We start from the raw sequence: 19,048 nt of genomic DNA, 5'->3' as shown, positions 1-19,048 counted from the left end.
AGTTAGCTTTAGTTTAGTTGTAGTTAGTTGTAGTTAGATAGTAAGGGAAAAAAAAAAAAAAAAAAAAAGAAAAAAAAAAAAAAAAAAAAAAAAAAAAAAAAAAAAAAAAAAAAAAAAAAAAAAAAAAAAAAAAAAAAAAAAAAATTTGCTGTAAGGAAGCAGAGGACAGCAGCCGGCGCCGGGGTGTCACCGCCGCGGGCATCGAGCCGTCACCAGACTGCCCATCGTATTATATATATGTATGTATTTTTGTCGATGTGAGTGTGCCGAAGCACACTGCGAACAGCCCTCCCCCCAATCCAGTCCTGCATCTATTTCACCCCTGCCCTATGTGGCAGGGAGCGTCTGCCCGGGTAGTGGGGTTTACCCCGAGGCCCGCTCCGTGCCCCCGTAAGGGAGTACGACGACCCCGTATTATTATTATATTAATACTAATTGAATCATTAATAACTTTTATCTAAATATAATTATAATGCTATAAAACGATAAATTATATTTCTTATATTTCACGGATAGGTACATCTAGCTTATTTCTGACGCAATAATTAAGACTTCAAATTCAAGGTGTGTGTCATTTTTACGTTATACTATCTACAGTATCAAATAAATGTGCAAACTAATAAATTGTTAACTCGTTAAGTGTAAAAAAAAGGATTGTGTGGTTTTATGAAACCACGGTAAAAGTGAAACTTTTTTTCACATTATACACATTTAACTCTGACAAACAACATTTACATTAAACACTGAGAAAAACAAACAGAATAGCGTGGAGCACTGACACAAATGAGTAATAGTCTATACTACACGGCCAGCTGCTGCGAACTGTAGGCGCCACCATATTGGCCTTGGCTGCTCTGACGAGCGCCTTTCACTTTATCCCTACTCCGCGGCCGACCGTCACACGACATGCAACACACAGACGAAAAAGTTTGAGACGATGTAACACATACCTTATGTTTTCCAAGATTAGTGACAGCGCAACCCAAAACTGCTTCTCGTCCAAGGAAAAACGTGTGATTCCCAATTGGCCGCTCGAATTCTGGCTCTTCGGAAAACTTCTTTGTAGTCATCTGAGCATCTGAAACAATATAAAATATCATAATATATTAAAACTATATTCGATACGGCAGCAGTGTTAAACAAATTGCTCAGTGCCATATGGTTACTACAAAGAATTTTTTTTTCAGATTAATTATGTTATTTGACACATAATTATAATCTTTTGTACATTATTTGTGTAGTTGACCTTCGAAAGAAAATTCCTTTTGAAGCAATTAAGGAAACATAAGCTACCTAGTTGTTTAATTAGTATTGTTATGTTATATCGTTCGTGACCAAGAAAACTGTACAGTATTCGACATGAAAATAATCAAATCAAAATAAATACGAATCGAAATTTCAGTACCAAAATACAAATTGCCATTGTGTTTTAAGCTATTACATAGCTTTTATCGCCGGCTTTGATCGCGGTGACCGAATTAAGAAATTCCGTAACGAAAATAAAACCTAACACCCCCCCACTCCGGCTACTATGTAGCTCGCATGTTTGTGAATAAGCGCGTGGCGTGACGTCACACTGCATGCGCATCATGAAAAGTCTGCCCATCTCTCTCTCGCACGGTCTAGTTTATGAATGTGAAGGGGACAGTTAATGTTTTGCTTTTGTTAATGTTTATAAATATAGCGTGGTCTTATTTTATTATTGTTTTAATATTAATTTATTATTGTCTAATTATAATTGGATAAGTTGATAAAAAATTCTATGCAATAGCTTTACCGCGGCGGTCCCCGAGTACCACACGACTTTTTTATTTTTCGGTTTTGCGAGTCCGCAGATGCAATTGATATAACTTTTACGGTACAATCTCGTTTTGTTTTTTTTTTACTGACCACGAAAACTACGTATTCGATTCGTATTAAAGTAGTCGAAATGGTGGAAATAGTAAAATTAATATAAAAATTTCGAGTTCAAATCGTAAAATTACTTTTAAATATATATGTCGTCGTGGCCTAAAGGATAAGACGTCCGGGCATTCGTATCGAGCGATGCACCGGCGTTCAAATCCCGCAGGCGAGTACCAATTTTTCTAATGAAATACGTACTTAACAAATGTTCACGTTTGACTTCCACGGTGAAGGAATAACATCGTGCAATAAAAATCAAACCCGCAAAATTATAATTTGCGTAATTACTGGTGGTAGGACCTCTTGTGAGTCCGCACGGGTAGGTACTACCGCCCAGCCTATTTCTGCCGTGAAGCAGTAATGCGTTTTGGTTTGAAGGGTGGGGCAGCCGTTGTGACTATACTGAGACCTTAGAACTATATCTCAAGGTGTGTGGCGCATTTACATTGTAGATGTCTATGGGCTCCAGTAACTACTTGACACCAGGTGGGCTGTGAGCTCGTCCACCCATTTAAGCAATATTAAAAAAAAAATAGAATTTCCCATTATAGACTAGTTCTAGCTACGATTTGACAAACCGATTTGTTAAATTCATTAGTTAGCTCTAAGCTAATTTTTATTCTTTTTAATACAGAATAATATGAAATAATTCATTTTTACGACAAACGCTTTCACTCTTAAAACTGATTTAAATAAAATAATGAACTATGTCGGAAACTCTTGCAAAGCTTGAAACTACAGGAACTCCAAAGCTATGTAAATGAGAGCTTTTTCTAAGCTGTCAAAACAGAGACTACGCTATTCGAAGCTCATCGTGCCTTCATTACTATAGTATTTTAAATAGTCTCCTTAAAGTTCTGTTTCCACTATGATAGTGAGGTATTTTGTCTAATTATTGTCAAGAACTTTGTAGGCAGCACCATAACTTTACCCTCGGCATTGCCAATGTCCATGAATACAAATACTTTCCCTTAGGTGGAATGTAAGTGGGAAGATCGGTACTTTTTTCTAAATTCACCCTGGCACACTAGTTTTATTTTAAAATAAGAAAATATAAATGTTGGAAATAAAATTGACATAACGATGTTACGTGTACACGACCCGGTCTGTATGGCTGTTTCCGAGTCGTGTAATAATGGTTTTTGCTGTCTGTTTGTGCGCTGGTAGAAGACGGCTGTTTCTTTCGATGGGTATCGGCTTCTGTAGCGAGGTTTCATAGGTAATTGTCTGGTTCACTGGTAGCTGATTCACTGGTGGTAACTGTACTATCGGAGAACTGCTGGTAACTGTTTCTGTCTTGCTGATGTTTCTTTGTCGGAGAGCTTCTGAGAACTGTTTCTGTCTTGATGATCTGCTGAGAACTGTTTCTATCTTGCTGATGGTTCTTTGTCGAAGATTCACTGGGAACTGTTTTTGCCTTTTTTTTTTTTTTTTTTTTTCCTACCTAAGCTGATAGCCCTAGCGGCTATGTCAGCGTAACCCTAACTTTAGTAGGTGAGCTCACGGGGCTCACCTGACGATGTTGCTAACACGAACCCTAGCAAGAGTCGTGCTTCGCAGAATCTACCACCGGATCGGAAACGCGACCCACTGAGAAGATCCAGCGAGAAACTCAGTGGGCTGTGTCTGAGAGTTAATTTACTCGTCGAGCCCTTCGTCGCAAGCGACGGGTTCGACGAGAACGGTGACCGGTGCTTGAAGTACCTAAAAGCACCGTTAGTGGATCGGGAGGATCCGAGATGACGTGTTTTGGGCGACGTCGACTGCTTTCCATTCTGTCCGCAGGATCGGGAATGTAGTTACCGGCGGCCACGATGAGAGGGTTCTCGTGTCGTGCCGCTTTATCGAAGTGGCGCATGGACGCCGACTGCAGATACTTACTGATGGACTCTAAGTCCAGGTCGTCATGGAGGTTGACATTCCTGACGAACCACGGGGCTCCGACGGCTATCCTGCAAAAACGGGATTGAATGATTTGAAAGGATTTTAAGTGTATGCGGGCCGCGTGAGCGAACACTACACTTGCATAGGTCATGACGGGGCGTATGCAAGTTTTGTAGAGTGTCACCTTATTTCTAAGGGACATTTTACTTCGCCTACATATCATCGGGTAGAGACGTCCTAGGATGAAGGCGGCACGATCGCGTACCGTCTTGATGTGGGGGCGGAATGTCATCCTACTGTCGAGGGTGACGCCTAAATATTTGACCTTCGGGGCCCACGGTATGGGCTGGTCGAACATCGTGATTGGGCGAACGGCGGGGGCGGGGGTGTTGACGCGCCTAGTCGGGAGAGGGATGCTCAGCGTGGTGTTCGGAGGGCGACCCCTTTTGAAGAGCACCGCTGTGCTTTTCGTGGGGTTAATGTCGATGCGCCACTTCCGGAACCACTGTCCCATGGTGGTAGCTGCGGTCTGAAGTCGTCGATGAAGCAACGCCTTCTTCCTACACGAGTAGTAGATGGCGGTGTCATCGGCGAAGAGCGCCAGATGGGTCTCCGGAGACCGGGGTATATCGTTGATATACAAACTGAATAGTAACGGGGAGAGGGCGGAGCTTTGCGGGACTCCGGCTGTGACGTGACGGGGCCGGGAACGCGTTCCCTCGACTCGATATCGGAACGAACGGTTCGACAAGTAATCTCGTATGATGAGCACGAGTCTGTCTGGCACTCCCATGTTATACAGTTTGTATATCAAACCGTTGTGCCAGACTTTGTCGAACGCCTTCGCTATATCGAAGAAGAGGGCTCCTGTCGGAATGGGTTTCCGCCTGTTCAGCCCTAGTAAGATGTGCTCCGTGAGGCGGTGCACTTGATGGACGCACGAGTGTCTGGCGCGGAATCCAAACTGCTCGTCTATAAGAATTTTATTCGCGGATACGAAGTCCCAGAGGCGTTTACGAAGGAGCCGTTCGTATAGTTTGCCTATCGCCGGGAGGAGACTGATGGGGCGGTAACTCGCGGTTTCGTTCTTCGGTTTGCCCGGCTTGTGTATGCCGATAACGTCCGCTTCTTTCCACGCCGCGGGAAAGATGCAGTTCGTCATAGCAGCATTTAATATGGTGGCCAACATCGTTATCAGTTGGGCTGGTAACAGTTTAAGCGCGCGGTTGCGGATGCCGTCGGAGCCGGGAACTTTCCGTGGTTGTAGGCTATCGATCGCCTCCTTGACCTCGGAAGTGGTAATGGGGGGTAACGCGTCCGAGGGCGGCAGGGAAGCTCTGCGCTCGACCTCCCTGTCGACGAACTCGGTGTGTTCGGGGTCCGCGTGTTGAGTGCTGGTGGTGCACTGCTCTTGCAGTGCATCGGCCAGCAACTCTGCCTTGTCATCGTCATCGTAAGCCGGTGATTGGCCTGAGGGGCGTACGAGAGGCGGCATAGTGGCTATAGTTTCGGACTTGAGGGTCCTAGCTAGTTGCCAGTATGCTTGGTGAGTGGGCGCGAGTTCTTCTAAATAACTATCCCAGTTTTCGTTTCGGGCGTCGCTTAAGCGGGATCTGACCTCCCGCTGTAAGCGACGCATCCGAGTCCGGTTTGAATCCGTGGGATATCGATCGTAGGCCCGGATTGCCGCGTTTCTAATTCTAACGAGGTCCCTAAGATCGGGGGAAAGTCTGATGCGGTGGAAGCAGTCCTCCACATCGACTTGTTTCGAGGATCTTATGATCGCCGTCGAGACGTGATCAGTGAAGATGTTTATGGATTCGACGGTATCCTCGGGGGATGGAGTTGAATCCGGGCCGCAAGGGAGGATTGGTGGAGCGGTGTCAGCTAAGCACGTGCCCAGCTTCTTCCAATCCACCATGGTCCTCGTATCTGGTTCGCGGTTGAGTGGGCGACCGAGCTGCATGACGACAGGTCGGTGGTCTGAGTCGAGTTCTGACATTGCCTCGATGGAGCGTAAGCGCAGAGTTACGTTCCTCAGCAGTGCCAGATCTATTGTGCTCGGACGACGCGCGGCGTTGTACGGATAGTACGTGGGGGTCGGGGGGTTGAATATTTCGAATGTGAGGTCGTCTATGAACGCGTCGAGACGCCTACCGTTCACATTCGTGCGATGGCAGTTCCACCTAGTGTGGTGGCAATTTAAATCGCCTGCCAGGATGACCGCGTCCCCCATACCGAGCAGTGTCTCGAGGTCACTGCTCAGGAGGGGTTTGTCAGGGGGGAGATAAATGGATGCGATGACGATCGGCTGGTGTCCCGTCAGCGCGATGCGGCACACTGACGCCTCGATATGTAAGAGCGAGGGAGTATCGAGAGGGACGCAGTGCAGGGCCCTCCTATAGTAAATGACAGTCCCGCCCTTGCGGGCGGAGAGTCTGTCATTCCTAACCATGACGTAATTCGCGACTTTGGGGTCGCGACGCGAGGGCTTTAGGAAGGTCTCCTGCACCAGAAGGATGTCGATGAGATTGTCACGGAGAAACTCATATACTTGATCGCGCTGACGCGCGAGTCCGTTAGCATTATAAAATGCTAACTTTAAGGAACGCGGTTTTTCCCTACCGTTGTTGGCCATTGATTACCGGTAATCAAGCCAGCGTACGCTGGACGGACTCGATGACGTCCATATGGTCGAACGTCGCGTATAGGCGGTCATCGGCCGTGACTGCCCTGCGCATGGCGTCGGCGAACGAGCGCATGCGATCTATATTTATCGCGGCGATATAATCACGCACGATTGAAAAGTCGTTAACGGCTGGCCGGGCGGGGCCGGGGCGAGGCGCGGGACCGGGCGCGTGGGCGGGGCGCGGCGCGAGCAGGGGCTGGGGTGCCGGTGGTTTCCCTGCCAGCGTGAGCGGCAGCGGTTTTGCCCACGCGGAGACGGTGGGCACCGGTGCCGGCACGAAGGCAGGCTTCGGCGCACGGGGCGCCGAAGTCTTTGGGCCGACGGTTTTTGGAGGCGCGTTGGCCAGACGCTTCCGCGGGGCCTTGGGGCATCCGCGGTAGTTGGCTGTGTGGCCCTGCTTCTGGCAGAGCACACAGCTCGGAGGTTCGGTTGCGGTCTCTTTGACCCGCGAACAGTCGGCTGTCGCGTGGTCACCGAGGCACTTTACGCACCGTGGACGCGCGTGGCAGTTGCGCGCGGAGTGGCCGTAAAGCTGGCAGCAGTGGCACTGCCCGGGAGTGCCTTTTCTATATGGGGCCTCGACGGTGACCCCGGATAAGCCGCAAACGGTGCGGAGGCTTGAGGCAATCCGTTTGCCTTCGGCGGTTGGTTCCAACGCGACGAGAACCATATTATACGCGAATTTGTCGCGCCCGCTGTGCATTCGGTGCACGCTTACAATCGGGTACGCCTACCCGATGAGGTCCTCCTTGACCAGCTCGACGTCGAGCTCCTTCGGTACTCCGCGTATTACTACGCGGAGCTCGCGATCCTCCTGGAGCGCATAAGTGTGGAAGCTTATGCGTTCCTTTCGGAGGTGGGCTGTCAGCGCCCTGTGGTCGTCCGGTGAGGCCGTTTTTATCTGTATGCCGTGCGCGATGTTACGCGCATGGATGACGTTGACGTTTTGTGCCTTACAGGCACGGGATACGCGATCCCACGCGGTCTTATCTTGTAAAATTACCGGCGGCGGCGCGGGAATTTTGCGGACGGACGCGGGTTGGGGTCGCGGCGACGGGGTTGCGCGGCGAGGGGAGTCGGGTGAGACCACGACTTTAGGCCGCGACGCGTTCGCGGCCTTGGGTTGTTTTGGCGCCGCGGACGGTTCCACGGCGCGGGCGCGTTTCTTTCCGCGCGTGACGGTTTTGAACCCATCGGAGGTTCCGGGTTCGGGGCTGGCGGCCGACTCGAACTCCATCTCCGACTCGGAGTCGGAGCCGGAGCTCGATGCCGCGCAAGACGCGATCGACGCGGGCGCGGGGGTGGGGGGCGACATCGGCGAGTCGCGGAGTGCCGGCGCGGGAGGCGATAACGGCGAGTCGCGGATGATAATCGCGGCGGCGGCGGACGAACCATCGGGGTTCGATTCTAGCGTGGCCTTGTAGGCCTCAAAACGGGACATAATGTCCGGGCATATTAATTGCACGAACTGCGCGAATAGCGCGCTGTTCGTGTTCATTTTGGTTTTTGCCCGGGGGGGGCGTCCCCGGGACTTAAAGCGACTCGCCGAAAGGCGAGTCCCCTGAGTGGGAGTTTAAACCCCCTGCGCTGTACTTGCCAGCAGTGATTTGCAGGGGGGGATGCCTATGCCGTGAAAACGGCAGTCAGCTGGGATTGGGGTGGAGAGTTTGGGAAGGTGGGGCCCCACTGGGTTGTGAGTGCCACAACAAGCGGTGATCGCAGTGGGGGTTAGTCTCGAAAGAGACTGTTTTTTAAAATGATAGATAAATAAAAATAATAATGACAATGAATTGGATGTTTTGGTGATAATATGAATTTGTCGTTTTCGATTGCAGAACTACGAACTCGAAATACGCTTTCCTGATTCAAGGTCGCGATGCCAGCGACAGAGCGTCCGGAATGCAAAACAAAGTCGCGATCAAAGCGACAACGACGATGTCGTGCAAACTAGACACACAATCGCGACAGCAGCGACAATTTTTCAGGAAAACGCGTCCGGGCTCAACAGCGTTGCGATCGGAACTGTGTGTTTTTGCCTATAAATGGCCATCCTTTTATATTTATTTCAGTACCCCATCTCTCGACGCGCTATCGACGCGCCACTTTTGGAGGGTCCCTTGATCTGTATGTTACCGTAGTGAAAGCGATCCACAAATCGTTCCTATTGGTCTATTTACATTCTCTGATCTGATACACTAACATATTGACTATAAAATAACTTAAGATTATACATTTATTACGTAATCACTTATTAACGGTTAAATTAAATCTATTTGTTTCTTAAACTATAAAAAAACCCTATTTCGTCCTGCACATTACGAATAGTATTTTTTGAAAAAAAAAAGGTTTTTTTTTTCTTAGATGGGTGGACGAGCTCACAGCCCACCTGGTGTTAAGTGGTTACTGGAGCCCATAGCCATCTACGACTTAAATGCGTCACCCACCTTGAGATATAAGTTCTAAGGTCTCAGTATACTTAATAGGTTGTTACGACGGCTGCCCCACCCTTCAAACCGAAGCGCATTACTGCTTCACGGCAGAAATAGGCGGGGCGGTGGTACCTACCCGTGCGGACTCACAAGAGGTCCTACCACCAGTAATGATTTTGATAATGGGTTTGATGTTTACCTAAATATCCACTAGATTTCGCCATACCATACCACATATATATATATAATAAAATGTTACTCAATAATCAATACCAATAAAAAAATATATGTAGTTGATCTTTCTCTCTCCTTAACTACTAGTGCGAGAAAATATCAAATAATCCTCAAATTCAGAAAGCCAAAAAGTTGGGGTTAACTTCTATGTTGAGCGTTTTGAAATGTATTTTTTTTTTTGGTGTAGATGGCAAAAATACTCCTAACACATCCAGCTTGAAGCGATGCAAGCTTAATTATTCAGTGATGAAACTTTTTCATAAAGAACTTTACAAAAGAACCACGACTTCTATGATCACGCCGATCTCTTAGATTCAAAATTAAATCTTTAAAATTAGAAACGCTATTAATAATTATCTTAACAATCACTACAAAGCCAAATAGTATAAATATTTTACTATATTTAAACAATAATATGTACTTATTCGGACAAAAAAAAGGACCAGATTGTCTTTTAGTATCGTATATTTCATTCTTTGGTACAAATTTTATCCCCTAACTTATTTTATCACTGATCAGTTACATTATATCTATAAAACAAGAAATCTTTTAAATTACTCGTACTGAATCAAAAAAATAGCACCCTGTATTACTGTATCGATATAAAATCTGTAAATCCTTTATTTTATGTTGCCGGTATTTATTATAACTGGATAAATAAATAATAATGTGTTAAACCACAACTATACGATATGAAAACACGTTTCCCCGGAATAACCAATAAAAGGCATCTTATCCCACCTTTCACCCGTACCGCATTTAACAAGCAATCATCCTAAAATCGCAATCAAATAAAAACACAGAACTCGCGAAAGCGCGGAAACCGCTCGAACGTACAATAAAAACGAAAATGGCACTGTAATAAAAAGGTTACATAAAAAACAACGGCCTGTATAAAGTTGACGTGGCGGCGAAACGTCAAGCGTCACACGAGCGTCGATGGCGGTACCTAGCACCTGTCACCGAATGCTAATACAAAACGCGTGTTATATACAGAGGCTTAGTGAAACCCATTTTTTGTTTAATTTTCTTACGCACCTTTTAACAATAAGGATATTAGGTTAAATACGGACTATTAGTAGAATACATCCTAGATTTTACAACGCCTTCCTTATCACCAGAAACAGAAAGAGATAGAAAAAAATCGTGCGAGAGAAAGTGGAACAGAAAGGTACCTATATATTTACACATTCAAAAAAAATTTATATTGTCAATCGATATTGTTATCTTATTCACAACCGCTCTTAGGCAAGTTGTGTTCACACCCGAAAGGGTGAAGTCTATAATCTATATATTTTTTTCTAAATAAGTTCAATGGTTATGTAGATTTTATCCAGTTGTGTGAACATAATAAATAGAAAAAGTAGGACAAATATTATGTAGTATATTATTGTTACAAAATCGAAGAAATTCGTTTGTATGTGGGCGTATTAACTCATAGCTTCCAGGGTACATACACATCACAAGGTAATCTGCGGGAGGAGTTCGGAGAAAACGGATTTAGTTATTCTAGCTGTCATTTAATATAAGATGTTTGACAACGACGTGAATTGCGTCAACGAGATTTTCAAGGAAATCTTCCATATGTAGAAATTATTATCCGGGCCGGTTTTGCTCTTGGCACAGCCCGTTGGGTTTATCGCCAAATCTTCCCTGTGGGTCGTGATTAGGTGTTAGCAAACTTTTCCCCTCCTAGCCCTTCTTGGGTTCGTCGGCCCATCCTAGTCCGGACAAATTGTCTTTGCAAAAAAAAACGAACCGTTGGTCTGCTAAGCTATGACGCCTAGCTGGTGGAAAGTGACCTCAAGCAAGATTTTATTTAAAATATACTTTGGAAGATATCTTCTGCAAAGTGTTATCCCCGTGTTTTGTACCGTATGGCCCTTATTTATCACTACCCCAGCTAACGCTGAAGCAGAGGCCATCCATATCTTGTAACTACGTGTTCTAAGAGATCATTTCTAGCACCCACCATGCGGCTCTGATGAGCTCGACAAGGTAAGGACCCTATTTAGGGTCCGATTTCCAGAATCTACGGTCTAGATGTGCTTATTTTTATCTGTCTAGCACGAATATGTGTATGTTTTCAATCCCCATTTCATTATAGATAATCTTCGCTTACAATTATTCTGTGAGGATATTTGGCAGAAACAAATGACGTCTATTTTTTATGAATATAAATCGGGATAAGACAATTACGATATGAATTATGCTCGTCCATATGAAATTCCAGTCTAACTGTTTTGAAGAAGCCTTCGCTCGATGCCTGTAATTGGCCTAGTAGTGATATCTCGGACTACTACCTGAGTCAAGACTAGCAATTTAATGAACTAATGGTGGTAGGACCTCTTGTGGGTCCGCACGGGTAGGTACCACCACCCCACCTATTTCTGCCGTGAAGCAGTAATCCGTGTCGGTTTGAAGGGTGGGTCAGCCGTTGTAACATTACTGAGACCTTAGAACTCATATCTCAAGGTGGGTAGCGCATTTACGTTGTAGATGTCTATGTGCTCCAGTAACTGCTTAACGTTAGGTCGGCTGTGAGTTCGTCCAACAAATTAAGCAATAAAAAAAATTATCATCTTATTCGCCAGTCGTCGAAGAGGGATACAGAGCTATTCCTTCTATAGACTCACTGCAGCACTGTTCTTCTAGGTCTACTGTGAATAGCTTGTATAATGTGGATATGGAATCTATTATATTAAATCATTCAAACATTTAATTTTTACTACATCGTATGTTAAAAAAAAATGCCCAGTACTATCTGATATATCCCGTCTGATAGCCAAAAAATTCACTCGAATTTATTTGCTTTTTACAAAAATTCAATTATACTTTTGTTCACAAAAGAATATAAGACAAAAAAGGGATTTGCAAGCCTGTACTAATAATGTTTTTTCTGGAGTATTAAATATATCTCATAAATAACAGCTTAATCGAGCTTAACGAATGTTTATAGAGCGATATTTAAGCATTTTTCGAAGCTTTTGCATCGGCCTATAAGTAGAGCTTTGGGTGTTTACTGTAAATATTGTTTACATGTAAATGTTGATTTCATTTATTTTGTTGCTTTATAGCAGACGAATTCTAAAGCTTAAATGACCTTAAGCTTTGCCTATTTCTAGAACGAAGCACTAGAGTTTTCCGGTTTGAACGATAGGACAGAAGTTGTTAATACATTACTAGTTGTGCAATTGAGATTTTATTTATTTATTGCTTAGATGGATGGACGAGCTCACAGCCCACATGGTCTTAAGTGGTTACTGGAGCCCATAGACATTTACGACGTAAGTGCGCCACCCACCTTGAGATATAATTTCTAAGGTCTCGAGTATAGTTACAACGGCTACCCCACCCTTCAAACCGAAACGCATTACTGCTTCACGGCAGAAATAGGCAGGGCGGTGGTACCTACCCGCGCGAACTCACAACAGGTCCTACCACCAGTAATTATGCAAATTATAATTTTGCGGGTTTCATTTTTATTACACGACGTTATTCCTTCACCGTGGAAATCAATCGTGATTCGTGAATCGTCAATTCGAACACCGGTGCACCGCTCAGCACGAATGCACCGGACGTCTTATCCGTTAGGCCACGACGACTCTGATTTCAGATTCTGATTTCTACTTATGACCAGCCTATCCCACAGTTAAAGTATTCATTTTAATGTAACAGCTGCTTCACTCCTCAAACCAGAATAGATTCTTGGTAAAAATAAACAGGATGATGGCATCTGTCTATACGTGCTTCCAGTACCCCCTATTCCAGTTTCTCGGTAGCAAAAACAACAGTTTTTTTGATGAGAACTGATATAACGCTAAAACCGTATGCTTGCATGGCCGTCTAAATTAGTCGGAAACCCAGTGGTGCGACGTCACAAAATGATTAATTAACAAGCTCAAATTTATAGTACAGAGCGCAGGAATTGTTCGAGATGATACCGGCATCTCGTTTTTACCATCGCACCGCCCGCCACCGGAGTAGAGTTCATCCGTACTACCTGGAGCCACTGCGGTCATCCACAGTGCGTTTCCAGAGATCTTTTTTGCCACGTACCATCCGGCTATGGAATGAGCTCCCCTCCACGGTGTTTCCCGAGCGCTATGACATGTCCTTCTTCAAACGTGGCTTGTGGAGAGTATTAAGCGGTAGGCAGCGGCTTGGCTCTGCCCCTGGCATTGCTGAAGTCCATGGGCGACGGTAACCACTCACCATCAGCTGGGCCGTATGCTCGTCTGCCTACAAGGGCAAAAAAAAAAAAAAAAGATAATCTCAGCTGATTTGCTCAGAAACTGAATGCCAACAAAGTTAATAAGATATGAATTATAAACCGTCTACTTTAATGAAACTTGTATTAATAATGAGAAATTTCAAGTTTTTTTGATTTCTGATGTGTTTTTCAAAAGTTTCGCGAGAACAGTATGGGTTCAGTATTTTTATAACGTCACGGGTTCGGAACGATAACTTTGTGTACTGATGCGTACTGATGCCATGTACTGATGACTGGGATCGGTATAATAATAATAATAATATGTATGTATAGATTTTTATAATGAAACCAATGAGATTCGTGATAAAAAACAGAACATAATTGAATTGGAGGAATTATAATATTATTGGAGGTCTAGTTTGATCGATTAACAATAAGTATAAGCTTATTTAAAATAACATAAGTCCAGAAGCGGTGAGTTTGATGCGCTTCGGTTTGGATGATGGAGCAGCCAATGGTACTTAAAAACTGAGACCTAGGTAAAAACGGAGGTAAGACTGAGGTAAAAACTGAGGCTTGATGTGATTGATGTCTATTGGCTTCGGCGACCACTTTACACTAAGTTAATGAGTACTTGACACTTTACACTTTTACTGGTGGTAGGACCTCTTGTGAGGCCGCGCGGGTATGTACCACCGCCCTGCCTATTTCTGTCGTGAAGCAGTTATGTGTTTCGGCTCGAAGGGTGGGGTAGCCGTTGTAACTATACTTGAGACCTTAGAACTTATATCTCAAGGTGGGTGGCGCATTTACGTCGTATATGTCTATGAACTCCAGTAATCACTTAACATCAGGTGGGCTGTGAGGAGGTCCACCCATCTAAGCAAAAAAAAAGTTGGGCTCGTCCACCCTATTAGCAAAAAAAAAGATGTGTGGTGTCGTGGGACACCGGATAAGAACGAAGTTCCTTATTATAAAAATATTAATTTTAAGTTCTATTCGAGGTATAAAGAAAATAAAACTGGAGGTTTCGCAACATCCCACGGTCATTCGATAACGTACGAACTTATTTTGGTACACTTCATTCACGGTTGTTTGCATAAGAGTTAGTGTATTGCGCAAACGAACGCTCTGAGATCGTGGTCAATGAATGATAAAAAAATATGTATTTTTTTACGTTATTACAAAGTTAACTCGTACACTGTGTGCATTACTAATAAAAATCTTACGTTACGGACGTTTTTTCCCGGTTAGGGTACCCCTCCGCGTCGTCCCATAAGGAACTTCGTTCCAAAAGAACCACTTTTTTAGGTTAGCCTACCTTTCAGGGCCATGGTGGGTAACAAAGCCAGGGCCTGCAGCATCGACCAGAAGCACGTCCTCTCGATCCTCATCACGGATACATTAACTATTCACAAAGTATCACCACGAACCGTACGATTCACATAGCACTCGCCCGGTCTCCCATTTAAGGGCTCATTAATTTCCCGGGTGAAACTCATTTATTCCTTGGCCTTTCATTTATTTTATAACACTCGAGAGATTAATTTAATGTTTTTTTATTTACCTATAACACACAGTAAATGTAATATTTTGAGCGGAGCAATTTAATTATTTTTTTACCTACTTCAAAAAAGGAAGATTCTTGTATTGTGAACAGTTTTCTTTTGATTGTTTGAAAGCTGATGCTTCTTATGTGTTCCCATTCAAATTCAGTAAACAAGATCTGACTAGTAATTTTTAAGTTATTTTTAATAATGCATTTCTGTCTTCGACTGCATTGATAATTTACTTGAAATTGTTTATTTATAAATTGTATTGTATTTTTATTATTAATAACTACAGTGCTTAAAAACTTCATATAAAAGCTAAAATGTACTTTACAGTACTATGTAATCACAAGTTATACACACTGATTTAGACTTGAGGTTTGAGCTTTCCAAACAAGCTCCAAATGCTACACTTAAACAAACAGTAAAAGTTTATTAATTAATTCATTCGCAACTTTCAAAAGTCAACATAATCTCACTCAAATTTGTATTTGTTTTATACGAAGTTCAATGTGAAAATTTGCCATTTCATATATTTCTATTCGTATATATAAATATATTTGTGAAATTAATTTCGAGAACAGAAGATTTGATTCTGAATCTGGAACTGTGTGAGATATCTTTATATTTATTATACTTTAAATTGATTCTCTGACGTTTTAGTTATTTGGTGTATGAAAAGCAGATTGATGATATTTTTGAACGAATATTTTTAGATACGTATTTTTCTTATCAGAATAATAAAGTCTTAACGAATTTTCTCATACAACGAACGTTTTTGTCTATTGATAACATTATATCAATACTTCTTCTTCTATATAACAAATATTTCTTCTATAAAGAAAGATACGTTTGGTAGACTACAATATTGACGGTAGATTGATGAATTGTAATAAAATTAAACAAAACATTTTTCATTTTAAATCTTTGTTTAAATGAATACCGTAAACATAGTTAAAATATGTAATTTTCATCTAAATAGCTTTCGTTACTGCAAGACATTAATCTTCTAACCAATTACCGGATTTTATCAACAAACGCTTTGCTGTGCTCCAAACATAATTATGAACCCTCATTGTTTTCCAGAATATTAGAGAAATTCCATTGTAAGACTAAGATAAATAGCCTTCAGGAATTTTATAATATATATCTACGTTCCAAGTAATAAATCAAACGGTATTCCTGTACCAAAAAATCCTTTCGTAAGGCTACCGAGATGTTTAAGAAAATTCTGTTTATCTTCGACAATAAAACTAGTCACTACAACTAATATTATACACAATTCACGAATATTAAAAATATTACACCAAAATTAGTAGTTAATTTAGTTTGCATTTATACACATAGATCGCAACAAGTCGCGTATCAAGCCGTAGGAGAGCGTACTGATACGCGTCCGCTTCGTATCGCGTCCCGTAGCACACTGAGCCGCGTAGTCTCGTAGCGCACACAGCTACGCCGTAGACACAGCTACAATTCACATGAAAAGGTTACGCTCCACCGTTTAAACCTTGCGCCTTTTGCATGAATAGGATACGAATGTATGTTTTTTCCGGAGTTTCATTTACGAAACAAAGGCCGTTTGGATTTCCTCGTCTCATTTATGAAACATAGGCGTTTAAATGGCTGCTGGTCTCGCGGTGCTCATTTCATTTCATTACACCTCATTTACACGCTAAAATAACGGTTTACGGGCCGATTTTAATAAGTATATTAAGTTTAACATTAATTTAATGCAGAACCGTGCAATAAGTGTGCTTAAACATTTGCATGTTTGCAGCGTTTGGCGTTTTTGTGCTTTCACGATTAGCACATACCAAAGCCAGTTTGCTAACGTACAGTTAAAAGTCAATACGGACTCGTTCTTGATTTCATTGACGGATTAACTGATAATATACATCAGAACAGTACCTCCACTCACGTAGGCACATGAGATCAAAGACTCTTTAAAACATTTTTTTTTACTATAGTTGAGTTTTGCTAGTGTCCCGTTCTTGAAACTAAGTGCTTGATTTTTCCGCGACAAATTTTTTGGATGGTATTGTGATTTATGCTAAAGTGTAGCCAAGCCATTAAAATAGTAGATAAATGGATAGATAAATAGATTTTAAAAACCACTGCTCGAACAATCTCTCTCGGTACGAGCGAACCGGCTATTTGTGCCATTATCCACGGATTTCTAAAAAGCCAGCTCACCTACCAACATCACTACATAGTATAAAACAAAGTCGCTTTCTCTGTCCCTATATCCCTATGTATGCTTAAATCTTTAAATCTTGAAAACTACGCAACGGATTTTGATGCGTTTTTTTTTAATAGATAGAGTAATTGAAGAGGAAGGTTTACATGTATAATAACATCCATTAAGTAGTGGAGAAATACTGTTATTTTTGAGGTTTCTAATGTGATGTCGTAAATAATCAATAATAAAATTTAATGTTTCCGAAGCGAAGCAAGGGCGGGTCGCTAGTAATCCAATAAAAACAAAATACAATCTATCGTCGTATAATCCAAAACCATAATATTAAATATTATAATGAATCAGATAGTTAATAATAATAATAATAATAATAATAATAAGCCATTTATTTCTTGCTTTTACAAAGTTTAAAAATAATAATAAATATAAATGTATGTATTAGTATTTAGGATGTAAAAGAGAGTTTTGTAATGAAACAGTAAAATTTAGTAAGCAAGAACCCCGGATCGGGTAAAGGCCTCCTCCAAAAATGCCCAAGCGTCTCTATCCTGTGCTACGTCTATCCAGTTTGGGCCAGCTGTTCGTCTAAGATCGTCTTCCCATCTGGTTAGTGGTCTCCCTCGACTTCTCTTGCCCGTTGGGCCGCTCCAAGAAGATAGTTACCAAAACAAATAGATTATTAAACGCAAATCAAATAATCGTGTACTGTATCCATGTTTTCTTTGAATGCTTTTTAAATGTCATATTCGGTTAGTGAACCTTTTACCTTGACTTGTTGGCTTTTGGTTGAAGAATTGTGAACATAACCCCGGTATAAATAAAAAGAACGCGCTACTGTTAAAAACTGAGACGCTACCCGGATAAAAATCTGTTACGCATTTCTTATTCTATTTTTAGTGTGATTAAAGAATATAATTTACGGTGCTGAGATGAATTTGGATGCGGATGAACAATTTTCAAATCTTAGGATTAATATGTGAGTTAGTTTACATAGAAAATCTGTGTGAAAATTACAAAAAAGATTACAGTATGTAAAGTTATTAAAATGGCGCTGTCTTTTGAGGTTATGAAAATTCATATTAAATAGAAAATAAAGCCAATATGTACTACTAATAATTTATTCAGTGTCAGTACAAAATATATAATTTGATGTATAAAACACCTAAACCACAATGATCAAATGATAAAAAAGGTCAAGTCGCCTTCCTTTCTTTCGACAAAATGTTCGACAAATGAATTAGTAATGTCCACTTTTGACATTCAATGTGTTTTTGTCGTATCATCCAATTATTATTGAAATGTCAAAAGTAAGTGGTAAGTTTGTTTATTTCGATTAAAGGATTCGAATCAAAAAACGCTTATGAAGGATATTATGTGTTAATTTTTATTTCATGTATCTTCTTTTCATACTTTGGCTATTGAGTTTTTTTTTTGTAATCATGAAGCCATTACTAATGTTGTGGGTTTCTGTATTCTAACGTACTATAGTTATTAGAGATAATTTTGTGTCTATAGCCGTTTCATGTTAGAATAGCTATTGAGATTTTGAACATGTATCTGAAACTGAGTTGACAGTCGTGCCCAAACATAATGACCACCATAACTATAAGATCATCTCCCACAGCAGTCCATACTTCGCTTTTCATTTTTTAGCTTATACAGTACTGTATTCATCTATTTTTTCCTCTACTTATTCGCTGGTAACCTAAGAGGCTATTTCAGCTACGCTCGGACGGATAGGTGAGCTCACGGGCTCGGCCTGAGAGAATTTGCTAACACTAGCCCAAGCAAGAGCAGTGCTTCACAGAATCTACCACCAGATCGGAATCGCGACCCACTGAGAAGATCCGGCGAGAAACTCAGTGGATTGTGTTTATGGGTTAGTTCGCTCGCCGAACTCTTCGTCATAATCGACGAGTCCGACGAGGAACTGTATTGATACAT

At 42.2% G+C, this 19,048-nt stretch overlaps 1 protein-coding gene across 2 annotated transcripts in view; it reads right to left on the bottom strand.

The window, feature by feature from the left end:
• Positions 1-16,357, bottom strand: part of LOC101746439 (limbic system-associated membrane protein) — a 75,491-nt gene extending 59,134 nt beyond the window's left edge. The window contains exons 1-3 of one of the 2 annotated variants that reach the window (XM_038018541.2): positions 16,093-16,357; positions 14,676-14,921; positions 951-1,078 (exon numbers count right to left, since the gene is read on the bottom strand). In XM_038018541.2, the coding sequence (XP_037874469.1) occupies positions 951-1,078; positions 14,676-14,748 (201 nt within the window). In that variant the 5' untranslated portion in view covers positions 14,749-14,921; positions 16,093-16,357. The remainder of the gene's footprint in view (positions 1-950; positions 1,079-14,675; positions 14,922-16,092) is intronic. The other variant, XM_038018542.2, reaches the window with a different exon arrangement.
• Positions 16,358-19,048: the final 2,691 nt, after the last annotated feature.

This window comes from Bombyx mori, chromosome 21 (assembly GCF_030269925.1).
Source record: "Bombyx mori chromosome 21, ASM3026992v2".
NCBI classification, from domain to species: Eukaryota; Metazoa; Arthropoda; class Insecta; order Lepidoptera; family Bombycidae; genus Bombyx; species Bombyx mori.
This window is presented reverse-complemented; position numbering and strand designations above follow the sequence as displayed.